Source organism: Protobothrops mucrosquamatus, unplaced genomic scaffold, assembly GCF_001527695.2.
Source record: "Protobothrops mucrosquamatus isolate PMUCROS unplaced genomic scaffold, P.Mucros_1.0 scaffold1407, whole genome shotgun sequence".
Lineage (NCBI taxonomy): Eukaryota > Metazoa > Chordata > Lepidosauria > Squamata > Viperidae > Protobothrops > Protobothrops mucrosquamatus.
In genome coordinates this window covers 475,005-491,619 of record NW_015387592.1, presented here as the reverse complement: position 1 = coordinate 491,619, position 16,615 = coordinate 475,005, and the positions used below count along the sequence as shown (strand labels likewise).

At 37.4% G+C, this 16,615-nt stretch overlaps 1 protein-coding gene across 4 annotated transcripts in view; it reads right to left on the bottom strand.

The window, feature by feature from the left end:
• Positions 1–3,505: 3,505 nt before the first annotated feature.
• The window catches only part of CSNK1G3 (casein kinase 1 gamma 3), a 43,995-nt gene continuing 30,885 nt past the window's right edge, over positions 3,506–16,615 (bottom strand). For 2 of the 4 annotated variants that reach the window (XM_015821842.1, XM_015821843.1), the window contains exons 9-11: positions 12,869–12,975; positions 11,708–11,731; positions 3,506–5,724 (exon numbers count right to left, since the gene is read on the bottom strand). In XM_015821842.1, the coding sequence (XP_015677328.1) occupies positions 5,670–5,724; positions 11,708–11,731; positions 12,869–12,975 (186 nt within the window). In that variant the 3' untranslated portion in view covers positions 3,506–5,669. The remainder of the gene's footprint in view (positions 5,725–11,707; positions 11,732–12,868; positions 12,976–16,615) is intronic. The other 2 variants (XM_015821844.1, XM_015821845.1) reach the window with 1 other exon arrangement.

Sequence of the window (16,615 nt, the reverse complement as noted above, 5' to 3'; positions counted from 1 at the left end):
TGAGGCAAAATTAGCCGACTGTAGAGTCGCGTCTGACGCGTACTCCGTAGCGGCCACCATTTTGCTCAAGTCCTGATGAGTCCTAACGTCCTCAGGAGGGACTCTGGCTTGCAGCTGCCGAAGCCATAAGAGAGTGGTTCGGACAAAAAAGGATGCGCACGTGGCCGTCTTGATGGCCCATGCGGTTGACTGATGGGTCTTGCGAAAGGTTAGGTCGCATTTCCTATCGTCTGCCTTAAGGACCTCCGCCAAGTCCCCAGAGACTGCCGTCTGAGACACCAGAGGAGTCCAGGCTTCATCTATCTGAGGAACCTCCAAGGCCTCAGTTAAATCCTTGGAGGTGTGGTATAGCTTCTTGTCCGACCCACTGATGGAGAGGGAGGCAGAAGGGGAAGACCACTGCTTCCTTATCCCTGTGAGGAATATGTGAGGGCAGGGAACATGATGCTGTGTAGTCTCGGTTGCAAAAAATATGGGGTCCGGACTCGCCTCGGCGGTAGCCTGTGGCTGAGGAAACTGATCGGACCCTATATTGGCCGTGGCAGTAGCCTTGCGGAGTAAGGAGAGAAACAAAGCATGGTTAAACAGGCCACCTGAAGAGGGCTCNCTGACGCGTACTCCGTAGCGGCCACCATTTTGCTCAAGTCCTGATGAGTCCTAACGTCCTCAGGAGGGACTCTGGCTTGCAGCTGCCGAAGCCATAAGAGAGTGGTTCGGACAAAAAAGGACGCGCACGTGGCCGTCTTGATGGCCCATGCGGTTGACTGATGGGTCTTGCGAAAGGTTAGGTCGCATTTCCTATCGTCTGCCTTAAGGGCCTCCGCCAAGTCCCCAGAGACTGCCGTCTGAGACACCAGAGGAGTCCAGGCTTCATCTATCTGAGGAACCTCCAAGGCCTCAGTTAAATCCTTGGAGGTGTGGTATAGCTTCTTGTCCGACCCACTGATGGAGAGGGAGGCAGAAGGGGAAGACCACTGCTTCCTTATCCCTGAGAGGAATATGTGAGGGCAGGGAACATGATGCTGTGTAGTCTCGGTTGCAAAAAATATGGGGTCCGGACTCGCCTCGGCGGTAGCCTGTGGCTGAGGAAACTGATCGGACCCTATATTGGCCGTGGCAGTAGCCTTGCGGAGTAAGGAGAGAAACAAAGCATGGTTAAACAGGCCACCTGAAGAGGGCTCCGGGGGAAGTACCTCGTCCTCTGACCAGTCAAGCTCCGGCAGTTCCCCTCCCGTGTGGGATGAATAGCCGCCAATTGAGGAACGGTCAGGTGACGGAGGATCCTGAATCAAAAGGTCCTCTGCTGGCAGAGTGGGAGGAGGCATGGCTGAGGTAGAAGCCTCCTGCCCAGGCGTATGACAAGATCGTGTTGCCAGCGCCCGGTCAACGACCTTGGAAAGCAGAGCTTCCAGGCGGCCGTCTGAAAATAAGTCTCCTAAATCTGGGCCCCTAAGCCCAGCCGCCGTCGGGGTGAATGTAGCTTCCGGAGCCGAGCTTGTGGCATAGGAAAGTGGCCCAGCACCCACGTGGGGCACTGTCGGGGTAACTGGGTCGACCGCCAGGGACCACACTCCCTGAGTCGAAGTGGAGGGACCCAATGGGAGATCGAATTCTGGGGCCACCAATTGATTCTTCTCATGCCTGGCCTGCTTTTGTGCCCTGTCAAATTCTCTTTCCAGAGCCTGGTGCCTATGGCTGGCCTGCTTCTCCGCCAACTTCGATGTCTTCTTCAGGGTGGCCTTGGCCTTGCTTCTCAGCTTGCCCGCTGCCTCCTGTCTGGAGGATTTGTGCCGGCCGTGGGTGGATGACGGGGACGCGGTACCCAGGAGCTGAGGTGCCGTGGAGTCCTCCATCCTGAATTGAGCTATCTCAGGAAACCTGAGGGGGAGCTCTGGCAAGCAAGCAGATGGCGGGAAGGATGTTCAGAGCTAGTAACAAGTACTGCTCCCCTGACCACCCGACCTGATAAGATTCTCTCTGGGTCTAGGTCACGGTCACTGGGAGTACCGAAGGCACGTTAGGGGCCCGCAAAGGCTCCGCCCGGAGGCCTTAGGTGGCCAGTCAGGGTGCACCAGATATTCAATGAGGGAGGAAGGCCTGAAAGTGAGGCCTGGCACAGGCAATGTGAGCAAAAAGCCAAGGTGCTTCGAATCAAGGTGGTGGTCTGAGAATTTGACAATATTAACCCTATGCGAGTAGGAAACCAATTTTTAAAAGGACCCTGTAGGAGACTTGGCCCCTGCTACCTGTGATGAGGGCAACTAGGCCAGCCGCATGGCACCACAAAATGGCGGCTGCGGCAGATTTCCACAAGGCCTCTGGGCTATAGTTAGGCCTGCAATATGGCCTGAAGGAGGAATTAACCTGCACGCACGAAAATATCAGCTGTAGCTTTGGGCCGCTGCGAATGGTCCCTAGGGACCAGGCTAAATCATGTAAGGCAAAGGAACGACGGCTCCTCAGGCGCTGGGGAATTCGCCTACCCCAGTCAAGGCCGAAGGCTCTTATTTTAGTCCTCACGATCGCCCAAAATGGCGGCCGCGACCCTAGGCCGACGCAAACGGCCCGGAAAATCAATTTAATGAAGAGCAAACTTGCAGCCAAGACAAGGAATGCGAACCTCCCAAACGGCTTGAAAAAGCCTCCCTGAACCCAGGGAGAAATCCCGTCAGAACCTGATGTAAACGCCTCAAAATGGCGGCCGCGACTTTAGGCCGCTGCAAACGGTCCGAAAAGGCTGATTTTAAAGAAAGGAACTTGACAGCTAAGGCGAGGGAATTGCAAGCCTCCCAAACGCCGTGGAATCGCCCCCGAGCCCAGGGAGAAGTCTCCTGTCAGCTTTTGTAAAAAACGGCCCCAAAATGGCGGCCGCGACTCTCGGCCGTTGTAAACGGCCCGGAGGAAGGCAATTTACAAGGGAGAGCTTGACAACAGCGGTGGGCTAGCTGAGAGAAGGAAAACGACGGGGGAATCGGCGATGAATGCCCTCTCCCCTACCCAGATCCCTGGGGACAAAAAGAAACGCGAAGGGGATTTCCCCCCCCCCACACCTCCCTCAGAAATACCTCAAATCGGCCGATTTGGGGCTCTGCTGATCCCAGCAGATTGAGGGCAGGGTGTTTTGGGGAAAAAAAGGCTGAGAATCCAACGATGGGCCTCTGACCTGCAATATTCTAGTCTAATCCTGAGAGCCAAACCTTGAGACGTCTGCAAGAGCTTGAGACCAAGATAAGACTGGATCTCACAGCAACAGGGGGCGTGTCAAAGTTTGGCTACTTGGTCTCAGGAGCAGGCATCCAATGAAAACCCACCGGTGGATTCTCCATCTCCTGTACTGGAGAATATCTTATGATATCTGGTGTAGTCGTTAAATGAAAACACCAATACATGAAGCTGTCTGCAAACATCCACTTTATCACTTCAATTCATTAGTTCAGTGCTATGAAAAGAATGAAAGCAAGGGTTAAAAAAAACTACCTTTATTTTTTCTTCTTCATCCATTACATATTTTTAAACAGGGATGTGTTTTATTATTCATACATTCAGGCAATGTTGATTTTATTAGTTTAGACCGGGAAAAAGCATATAAATGGAGACATTGTTGATTTAACCTGAACACAACTGTGTAACTTTCTACTGACCAAGTCGTTTGTGAGAACATTCTCCTTAGCATTAAAATGGTGTACTTAAAATATTGCTCAACAGCAATGTCTAGATTCCAGTCTTTGCAGAAAACAAACAAGCTTTACATTGATTTAATCTTCATCATAACTGGATTAATATACACAGTGTTATGTGTAAGGAATTCAGATCATATAAACACTGTACAGGGCAAAGAAAACCTTGAAAATGAAACGGCTAGGTGTATGATAAGAAATATATTGCAAGTATTTACAAATATAATAGAGAAAAGAAATTTGGTCAAATACTGCAAAGGCGGCGTTAACCACCTACCTTCTTCTTTTAAAAAAATCAGCCTCTTTTAGTGCTTAAAGTAAAATCAGCTGAAACGGTCAAGTGGAACTTTTTTACTAAATCATCTAATTTATGCTTTTATTGGTCAGATCAAGTTGGTAAATTGAGAATTTATTACACTAACAGAAACAGTGATTAACAATAGCCAAATTTACACAATGTGTTTATATGTGTGCCTAATTCAAGATAACACACTGCAGTTTGGCAGTTAAGAAAAATAAATTATAAAACAATCCCTGTAAATGCAATAATGAATTCAACTGGTGTGCATTTATCAATTAATACACATTTTGAATGTTACCATAAGATATTAAAAATAAATAATTATGCCCAAAGGCATGCACTGATAGACAAAAGTTAGCTTTAGGAAACCCTTTTTATAAGAAGACACATAATTTGCATTTTGGTCAACAAATCTGTCTAGCCATTTTATTTTCTTTACTCAAATCCTTATGATACTGGCAGCTTAACATGATAAACATACGCTTCTGTCATTATGGCTTTAAACAAAGCAAACTGAAGGGAGAAGGAGGAAGAGAAAGAACTGCTTTTTCTAATGAACTGTTATTTCATAACACAGGCACTTTAAGGAATTATCAGGAAAGTACCTAATCAATCCAATCAGCTGTATTTTAGTGATGCAGTATTTTGTTGAAATGTAACAATGTTCTAGAAACCCCCAGCGGCAATCATAAACCACAGGCTAACATTCACTGAAGGAACATTATGGTTAACCCACTTCCATTTTCCTTTCTTAAATCAATAATATACATACCTCAGTTTATTACTTGGCACATCCAGACCTTCATTTTTAAAACTGTCATTCAACAATAATTTTTTATTAACGTTTTGTGATTTCCCACTCTACATGTTTGCAGTAATTTCCTAGTAGTGTGGTTTTATAACCCTTAAGCAACTTTCAGTTGATGTTTCAGCATTGATGTCATACATAACTGGAAGCACAACTTGCATTATACAAATATTTGCATTTCAGTACAAGCACTATTGCCACTTTAACTACACTGCATCTCAACTAGAGGTACAACAAAAGCAGATTTGAAAGCCCAGATTTTACAAACACTGATACACCTCCTCCCTTAGAAAGCACAGCATTTAGGCTTTGTCTTCAAATGATTCATCTAGCTTCTGTCTTAGTACCACCAGGCAGTGACTCTACCATATTTGTAATAATTTTAAGTGGCAAGTTTGCAAATGTAGTACCACCAGAGCAACAACTGGAAAAAAAGTTTTTAAAAAAACCTATTACTGAGAAAAGAAATCTTAAAGCAAGATATTTTAAATGCTTGGACAATAATAGCTTTATTTCCAGTGTTGTCTCTTTTAATCACTTTCAGTATGGCATTCCCCAAACCTTAGCAAATACCAGGTTTATAAATTATCTGGTCTTCAGCTAATCACTGCTAATGTTTCTAAGTCAATTTTTCTGAGGAAAAAAAAAGCATTTTTTTTGTATCTTGGTGATCAAAAGGTACTTTTATGTTGACACAGCATTAAAGCTTCCAGGAGAGATGATCCAAATTAAAAATATGCTGAACCACCAAATCAAATTAAGTATGAGAATCTTCTCACTTAAAGATGATGCTGGAAAAATGTGTGGTAACTAGAGAGATGACTTATCATGATATAGCAGATGAGTAAGTGAGTAATTCCACGCCGTCTGCTTTCCTCCAAAGTCATTTGTGACGTTGAATAGTTTTCCTTTTCCTTCGCTTGAAGAAACAGCAGCACCTAAAATTGTTCATAAAAACAATCTTATATAAACAGAAAAAAGCATGCTTTATAAAGGTTACTTCGTAGGTTTTCATGAAGTTTTGAAATTGAAGCCATTCAGGTAATATTAAAATGCATTATAGGAAACAAAAATATATAAAAATGAAGATATATAATATAGGCCACTCCATTATGCATCTAAATAGATGATGAGATAGTACAGTCGTAGCAGAATATCAATATAAGGACAATGCAGACATTTTCTTATAAATCTGATTTAATCAGTGTGCAGAAACAATATTATTTATGTCTCATTATTACAATTAGCCTATTATTTTAATACAATGGACAGATTTTACGCGTATTTGAGAGGGTAATCTTAAAAAAAAAGGGGGGATTCTCCTTTCCCCTGGACAACTGAGAGAGCAGGATGTGTTACTAAAATTAGGACAAGTGTAAAAATACCTCTCCATAATTCTAGGATTTCTAGGTAATTAATATCTATTAATTTCTAGGTAATTTCTAGGTAATTAATACCTATTTAATTTGTTTTGTTGTGTAATGTTAATTGTAGCATTACTAAAAACTAAATGCTCATAGTACACTGTAGAATTAAGACTGGCAAACAACAAAGGTAGTGAACATTCCTACTAGTTTATCAATAGGAAAGCATTCTGGACTGCTTGTGCTGTTTTTATAATAGCATACAGAGCATATTATAAAAGATAATTACATCAAGTAAAACCATGTTATTAACAAAATTGCCTAAGATCCTGGAAGCCCAAAAAAATGACATTGCTGTTTACTAAAACCTTGTACAGCAGTTGAACTTCAGAAGACTACATTGGGCTTGCATGGTAAAGATAAATATTTGAGTCATTTTGCCACTGCATAATCTATACGTATCATCTGTTCGTTTATTATACTTCTTGTAAATTTGATGCCAATTGTCCCAAAATAAAAGAGCTTGAAACTTTTTTTAGTTAAGATAATTCCCTAGCCCTATTCTGAAAAGGATCAAGTATCTTATACAGTAGTATATCTATAATATATGTTATGTTTATACAAATTGCTGGGAAGGACATTCCCGTCCTTCTTAATATTTTTATACTTTTGTTTCAAGCAAAACAAAAACAAATTAATATTAAACTTAGTTCTAAGTAGCTATGGCTTTCTTTGTGAAGTATCATTTTAAAGCAACTGTAGAACAACAAAATGGAATAATTCAAATCTTTTTTGGAACACCTTACATTTTAAAAATGTTATATTTCAGATGTATCCATCTGAAAATTAACATTTTGGATCTCTTGCTGTGGTCAGTACTCCCTACAAAATGGATGCATCTTCCAAGAGATATCAGCAATTAAATGAATAGCAAATGTATAAAGACACTTGGCAGAAATCTCAAAATTTCTTCAAGGTTTGGCATTTTTGTCTATTTTACAAAAAACTATTATTTCTGCAAAGTTCATTCAATTTCTAAGGAAGCTAAAGTAATCTTTGCTTGAATAAACAGTAAACAGAAATTCAAGGGTATGAAACAAGACTTAAACTTATACCTCCAAACTGATTTATTATAAAATCAGGGATTTAAAAAGCAGATCCACTTGAGACTTAACCAAGCCTTGTTTTAGAACATATTTTGTGGGGTTAGCTGAGTATAATCAGAACTCATCCCCTAGCTTTTAAAACCATGATTAAAAACATATCAAACATATTGTCCCACCAGAAAACTGTAAATTGCTCTTTTTCTAAGTATTTTTTTAAATTAATCTTAAGGGATTGCATATTGATGTGCTTCATTGTAAAACTAAAGAAAATGAGAAGAGTAGCATGTCTTAAATTATAACATCATCTCTGTTTCTTTGGGCTTAGAGACATTCTGTAACATTTCAGCTATGTTAAAAGTATTTAAATACAACAAAAGAACTAACTGCAGCGAAATGTGTGCTCTTAAGTAAATGATCACTAGAGGGCCTCACTCTCATATGTACTAAATATTTGTTATTTCCAAATTCTCTTCTCTCCCTCTCTTCTCAAAGGCTGAAATATCTGTGAAGCCAGCATTCATACTAAAACTGTTATTAAAACTTATAGTTAGTCTACACTAATTTATTCTACCATGCATTAAATATTTTAAAATGTTTCAGACCTTATACAGGAAATAGAAATGAACTATTTAACAGACATTTGTTGGGAAACATTTTTCAGAGAAACTACATTAGAGAATGCAAACATATGTTAATCTATTAGCATGAATACAGTGGTTAATGGATCTTAAATGGGATTAATCAACTAGTCCTACTTAGAATGGTGAATTATTTTTCAAGAATCCATTGTTTGCCTTATAGTAGGCTTTTTGCAGTGATGATCTCTGGAAGAAAGGTATTTTTAATTATGGACAAAACCCAACCATCTGCCATAATATGAAAATAAAACCAGGAAAAGGAAAAAAACAGAGAAGCACTTTCTCTGAAAAGATTATCTTGAGAATGCTGATAATAAAACAATGTGTATGGAGGATATTAACAAAGAATTTCTTTGGCCTAGTTTCTTGCTATTAGTGGCAGAAAAGAGGATCTGGAATAGTTTGGTTTAAGTTTAGTTTGATCTTGAGTGCCAATATAGACATAATGGTGTATTCTAACCAATACAGCAAGTATATTGTGTAGTCTCTGTACCCCAACTAAAGCGTCATTGCAAACTAAAGAGACTCACCTTCAAATGTTAAGCCCTTCATCCTAGCCTTAGATTCAGGGGAAGGCTAGAATCATACATGATATTGTATTATGTGTTTAAAAGGGTTCTTACTCAATACATTGGAGTACAATACAAAGCATTTCTTTTGAAAGTGTTCACACTTGTCATTTTACATGATATCATGCCTGTTCTGAAAACTTGGATGGTGTATTAAGCATTTGATTAGTTACTTGGGAGTATACAATTAAAAAAATTAGCTACTTTTATCTTCTTAGAATGATAGTTAAAAATGGGATCTTTAACCTTTTAAGACTTGTTACCTGGCTAGGCATCTAAATGTTCTCCAAAGTGAGAAATTTTCCAGCCAAAGCCATCCAATCTGTGAGCCTTTTGGTCTAGTGGCTAAGGCACCAGGTTAGAAAGCAAGGCATTGTGAATTCAAGTCCTGCCTTAGCCATAAAAGCAGGCTGTTTGACCTTGGGCCAGTCACTCTCAGCCCAATTCATTCACAAGGTGGTTGTTGAGGGGAAAATAGGAGGAGAAAGGATATGTTTGCCACCTTATTTGTAAAAAACAATAAAGGCGGGATGGATGGACAGACAGACAGACAAAGTTTATATAGATGGCAGTCAAACCAAATCTGCACCTGAGGGAAATAATTTCCTTTTTCTTGTCTTCTCTTCTGTCCATATGACAATCAAATACCCAAATGTCCAATTCATATTTATCTCTTTAGTGGATGGGAGAAAACAAAGTACAATGGCTGACAAACAGAAGAGAATGCCTGGAGACAACTGGGCAACTGAGTTCCCATCCTTGAACATTCAACACAGAACTCTGATTCTGGTGGAAGGCTATATCACTCATTTGGCCTCCAGACTGAACAGTGGAAGAAAATTACAGCAGATCAGTACATTCAACTGCTAATCCAAACTCATTATAGTTTCCTTGAATTGGAATCAACTACCCCTCCTGATGTGATGACCACCAAGAAAAATGATATTGGATAACTACCGGTAGGTAGAGTTATAGTCACTGTCTCAGCAGCAGCAAAATAAAATTCAAATATTCCTATCAACCCAATTACCTCCTTCAAATCCTTACTTGTTCCATTTCAGCTATGTGAATGTCCATCTGTATTAGTTTCCAGGTCCAATATATTATATGGTGCTGTTTTTGACCTATAAAGCCATACATGGCTTGGCACCTGGGTCCCTTCTCCACTTTGTCCAACCAAATTCTGACTGACCAATTAGATCTAGCTAGGAAAGATTGCTGCAAATTCCACATTCTGGGGAGGCTGAGGCAAAGAGTCTCTGTTTTCTGTTGCATGCTGACACTGTGACATGGCCCCTCGCTCTGGAATTTAGACTGCCCCCTCTATACTAATTTGCTACAAGCACCTCAAGATCAAGATATTTTTAAAGAGTCTTCTCCTGATAAAAGTTGTTATTGTTGCCATCTTTTATTTTCTTCCTATTTTTCTATGCTGTTGTAATTTTATTTCTTTTTAAGGCTGCATTCTTTTTATGTAAGCTGCCAAGAGTCATTTTTTTATTTGCAGCAGCATACAAATATGTTTAATAAATAAATAAATAGGTAGATAAAATTAGAACTTCCTTATGCATACTTTTTTCCATCTAAAATCTGCAACTGAAAGAACATTATTTGTGTGCATTACTTTATTTTTCCTATACTTTCAACTCCCTGGTAACCCACCAATAAAACTCATTTCATAAATTTATTGAATTCTGTAAATTGTGATGGGTTGTGCAAACAGATATAATGGAAAAGACAATATTATTGTGGTTACCATACGGAGAGTGTAAGGGCTGAATTATATGGTAGTACAGAAAATGAAATATGTTTCACTATATAAAAATACAGCATAAATTCAAAATAATGCTATCTGTAAAACATACAAAATAAATACTAAATATAGTTACATAATATATATTATTATATATATTAAAAATGTTTAAGTGTATTTATAGGGACTGCAACTGATAATTTTTCATCAACCTAAATATAGTTGCATGATTTTTTAAAAATATTATTTGAATAATCCGTCCTAGCCACAGCAATTAAAATTTAATTTCAAGCATGAAAAACTTTCAAGCATGAAAAACAGGTTAAAAGAAACCAATTGACAGAAAATTTAGACATAATCGACTGTATTGTATTATTTAATATATTCTCCTACAGATATCTTAGTATATATTATCATGGTCTCTCCAGGATCTTCCTTAAAAATGAAGGTGTATTAATTTATTAGAAGGGTTGGTAGCTTTATGCAACATCACTGCCACTGAAAGTGCTTTCTGTAGTTTTACTGTAACATTTTTATACATTATTATATTTGAAGGTATGGTTTTTATAATATATTTATGGTACTTTTATGTCATGATTAGTAGCTAGGAATTAACTTTTTTAAATCACTATTTTCACCTGCATTTTTCTGTTTATATCATGTATGGAAGATTGAAAACTGGAGGAAATAAATGTTTAATGAATTTATTTCCTTCAGTTTTAAAATGAAAAGGATGAAAAGTTATGAGGAGAGAGGCTGAAGAATGGGGTGCTTTTTCAAACGAACAAATACAATTTCATTAATTATATCCAAATATTTGATTATTTAAAACATAAAAGAACTTCCAATGATATTATGAATACAGCTTCCCTATCTGGTACAATTATTAGCATTCATAAATTAGAAAAAAAACAATCATCATTTTAGAAAATTTGTCATTCCATCAAAAACTAAAACTTGCCAATAATAAATTAAAAGTGAAAATGTTTTATAGACTGCTTTTTGAGGTGAGTACAATGACTGAAATGTGGAAATGTACTAAAATACAAATTGTTCCCTGAGTTTATTAGTTAGCAGTTACCAATCACTAACAACTCAGTAAATATGGGTGAAAACATATACTGTAATTTAGTGCTATTAAAATATTTAATTATTTATGAAGTTAAGGTATTACTGTGGATATTAAAATACCTGAAATTGTTGTTTTCCCTTTAAAATGGCAAATCGATGGGCAAAACAACTGTATTAAAGCATAAATTAAAATTAAAGCATAAATTCAGGTGTATTAGATAAAAATACATTAAAACTACATCACTTCAAAACAAATAAGAATTGAAGCAGGCAAAAGTGCTCCTCAATAAGCTAGCAGGTTTCTTATATTAAAGAAGACCAATATTAAAACAATTAAATTTGTTTTGTTTTTTTTCCAATTGTACTTTTGTTTTTAAATGCTCTGGAGCTATTTCTGCCTGCCTATGCTTTAAAACTCACCACATGTTCAACACTTTCTGGCAGCTAATATGAGGAAAACACAAGGAAGGGGAAAAAAATCAGAATGCAGTATATTGTAAAGAAAACTTACATTTGAACATATAGTCATATAGTCAAGTAATGAGTAAGATAATAACACATCAGTTAAATTAATGAAGACCAAATGAAGCAAACTAACAATGCCATTCAAAATATTATATTTCAGCTTGTAGTTTAGGAATTTCTTCAAATAGTTTAGGGCACGACAAACATGCATGTCTTGCTTATTTATTTGTTGCATAGATCATACTTCTTTCTGGGTGTTTTAATGTGGTATAGAATTTCAAAACCAGAGATTGAAATATTTTCAGTTAATTTCAATTGTGCCTGTCACTAACACCATCCTTTGTAGATGGCAATCTTGACTCATTTGCAATGCAAAAAAGAAACCTAAATGGTTAGATATACACAAATATCCCACTACTTGGAGATTTTTGGTGCACCTCAGGTGGGGAAAATGAACTATTCTGAAGTGCTTTCATGTATAAAAGCTACACCCTTTGCTGAAATACATCTGTATTATGAGTGAGAGTATTTTGTACATTATTTTAAAAAGTTCAGGCAAATTTTTTCCTGAATGCTGTTGCAGACAGCAGCAAGCTGCATAATGGCATAAACCCCTCTATTACATTACTGTACTAGTATTTATTCTAGTAATATTCTATATGGAATATATTGTAGGGAAATTGTACTGCCTGGAAAGTCTAATAGCTTCAACTAAGAAACCATTTTATAGACAAGTAAATGGAATTTCTCTCATACACATTTCCCCTGTCTCTTAGAGCAGAGGTCCCCAACCTTTTGGGCACCAGGGACCGGTTCTATGGGGAGAGGTTTTTCCGCAAACCAGAAGGTATATGGTTTTGTTTGCTGCCTGCATCCCACGGATGGGGCTTTGCTTGTTTGTGTGTACCAGTTGCTGGCATGCCGTGGACCGGTACTGGTCCACGGACCGGGGATTGGGGACCCCTGTCTTAGGGTTAAAAAAAAAAAGAACTGTTTAAGGGCTTCCTGTATTACTTGTCACAGTTAAGAACTTAGATATCATGGGAGTTTCAATTGGAAATTTCAATCTCATAAAATGAGCTGTCTCCATAGATATTATTTCAAAGCAATACATACTTGGTTTCATCCATAACTTCTACTTCAGTAGGGGCTGTGATGGGTGCATTTGAACGGCCAGCAGTAGGATCATCAGTGTTGAGTTCTCCATTTGTTGAACTTACAACCTGCAATGGAAACAGATTCAAAAATTATGTAATAATAATTGTATAATTTATATTTACTACACTGGTAATTCCAATGTAGAGTTGAAATTAGTGTATGAACATATTATTTCATAAGTGGTAGTACTTTTTTTATTCACTCATGTGTCTCTATTACTAATTATTGCAAGATCCAATCTGGATCGGTCACCGGGACCAGAGGTTTACTCTTCCAAGCTTTTAGACTCCTCAGGGAACTTCTCTCTACTGGAATATGTGCTTTGGTCCTTCTGAGGATGGGGTCCAGAACAAGTCTAAAAGCTCAGAAGAGTAAACCTCTGTCCCAGTATAGACCCAGATTGGATCTTGCAACATTATTCTGGGACACATATATCTGCCTTCATTCATTACTAATCATTCTCCAACTGCTTGTAGAAAAAGCCATCTACAAAATAGGTGCTAGCAATACAAAATATTACAATCCTAATATATAGTAGTTATCCTTGAATAAATCTCTGGCTAACTACCCTGGAATAAATTCAATGAACTTCACTAGATACGTAAGATTGATTGATTGATAACAATCACGCTTTAAGCTGATAAGCAATAACATCTGTTCTTATTAAGTAATCCTGTTGCACAGAAAGATGGACATCCACTTTTCAATTGCATATAATAAACTGCCATACAACCATTAAAATCAATTTAATAAATAAGTATGCCTATGAAATAGGCTACAATTTTAAATAATGACATTCTGTCATAGTTGTCTGCATAATCACTAATGCGAAAATCCTAGGTAAGGTAATGTGAACGAAGATATATATCCAGAAAGAGTAAAACTGAGAAGGGAGGCAAGATAACTAGGTAACATAATACCAAGCATTTCATTACTATTTGGTTTTTATTCCTCATAAGTCTTTCATTGCATCAACAACTTAGTTTTACTTATTACATGCCCTTGTAAACTATACATGATCTAGATAGAGTTCATAATGCACATATAATAAATATGACTTTTCCTTTTAAGAACATCACCTGGTACATTATTTATTCATTTAATGTCTTAAAGTCAGTTTTTGACTTCTGACAGATGTCTGGACTAGTCCCTGCAATTTTCTTGGCATGGTTTTTCAGAAGTGAATTTTATTGGTGGCTATATAAACTGTATAAATAAATTAAATGCATATCTGTTGCTCGTTTGTTGCACACATCCTCTTCACAATTTGTTTTCCTTTTTACCTTCTAGAAGGAGGCTTCGTGGTATCTGAAGCAGAACATCCAGATTCAGCCAGAGTTTCATTCCGTACAGCATTAACCTTGCGAACTCTCAAGCTTCCTCCTTCCGTTATATATTCAAGATGGACAATATTTCATATTTATTTGCTATGTATATGTAGGGATGTGGGTCTATACATATGTTGTTCATAGTATGTTTAGGTGTGTGTCATGTATGTGTTTCACTTTGAAAGCGGGCAACTAAATTTCATTTTTGTTGTGTGCCATTGTGCCCACAATATAAAAATGACAATAAAGGTTATCTTATCAAATTTCAAATTTCTTTGGGATGTTTTTAATATGGGATCAAATCTATAGCACAGCATTTTAAACTCAGAGTCAAGACAGGAAAATGGAGAATGAATTCAGCTAATTTCTCTCTATAACATGAATCATATTTTCTTTAGTGGAAATGCAAAACACAGAATAAAACCGAAGGAAGAGTATAAAAACAAACAAATTGCACTTCTAAGTGACTTAAAAATATAATCATTACCAACTGATTATTTCAATTCAAGTCAGAGAATTTTGATTCCAAAAATATTATCTTTAAAGATACTGTTAATTGCTTTATGATTGCCAAATTCAGTAATGTAGACTAGTATCTTAAATGTTAGGAAACCATGTTAAAGAAAGAAAATGATTGTACCAGGAACAAAATGCACAAACAAATAAACCATTTTGCATAGATGAACTACTTCTTCTCTCATCACTGACAACCTTTAGTAGAAACTAATACTTATGTTTCTTAGCATACAATTCTATTTTCCCAAAAATATAAGATAGGTCATGGTAATGGCACTAGATTCCCACTCACAGTACAAAATAACATTTATTTCCTATGCCCGTTACAAAGGTTGACAAAGTGATTACGGAAGGTTGAATAAGGTGAGAAATACCCCAAAGAGAAATAAAACCATCTTTCTGGCATGCTGTTAATGTATATTAAAGAAGTTTGTTACATGTTTTCAAAAACTGTGGTAAACAACCCTGAAAACAATTTAATTGATGGAAAACATTTTTAAAAGTCTATGAGCTGAAGACTACAATCTAAAAGATATCCTACAGCAGAGGTCCCCAACCCCTGGTCCAGTACCGGGCCGCAGCATGCCAGCAACTGGTCCGCACAAAGAAGCAAAGACCCATTTGCAGGATGCAGGCAGCACACAAAACCACGTACTCTCTGGTCCATGGAAAAACCTTTCTCCATGCAACCGGTCCCTGGTGCCCAAAAGGTTGGGAACCTCTGTCCTACAGCAACAACATAAAAAATAATAATTAACAAAATAATGCATTTCCTTGGAGATGTTATACTTCAATATTAGTTACAATGCAAATATCTTTTTTTACTTAGGAATTATGGCCAGGTTTCAAAAAAATGAAGCAGTCTAATTTTCTTTCAACAAAGCAGAATGTATGATGCAGAAAAGCATTATTATCTCTATGGCTTATCCCTAAATTACTAATCCAGTCTCAGATGCAAATTATAGTAATTTAATATAGGAAATTAGATTATCATTAAGTATGAGAGACAACAGCAGACAAGCCAACTACAGCTAGACAAATGATTCTTCAAATATATCTTTTTTGGAGGGTCTGGGTGATTTGAAATTGCTATATAGCCATTCAAAAATATACAAGTAAGATATATAATTAGCAATGGAGAGATATTGGTGGTAAAAAAAATATGAAACAAGCCCTTTGGCAGAAGCAAAAGAAAAGGACATCAAGGGAATAAAAGAACTGCTGGGAAAGCAGCAGGAAATTATCCAGATCCTATTGAAACAGAGAAAGAGTAGTAGGTGACAGGGAACTTTCCATTTGCTTCTCCCTTTTGCACAAATTTATATAATCATAGATACATGAGCTCTCTTTACATCACATAGACTTGCAACAACTTTTACTGGATTTAGTAAACTTGTTTTTCAAGACCGTTTTAGAGAGAATGAACAGCTATATAGGCATAATAGATTTGAGATATATTACTCACTAAGCAATTATAAAGTTCACAAACCAGGCAAATGATATGTTGAGGCAGGGAATTTGACTACACTTCCAATGGGTTATTATAACAACAGGAATATCAGTATTGTTTTCAATCATAAGCATAAAAGGACATTAAATAGGGACTAGAAATCGTTACTATAAATGGTGATTCGTACGATCAAAATATTACTAGTAGTCAGCAATCATTTGAAGCTCTAATGGCACTGCCATTTCCACTACACATCATTCAATGACAATTTTATTGCCTAGGAGTCGTCCAAATATGTTTTCTTCAAAATGCAGATGGCTGTTCTTCTACAAGCACTTGTAGAAACAAAAACAAATGTTGCCTGATTTTTTTATTATGGTTTTTATAACAGAAGACATTTAGTTATGGACA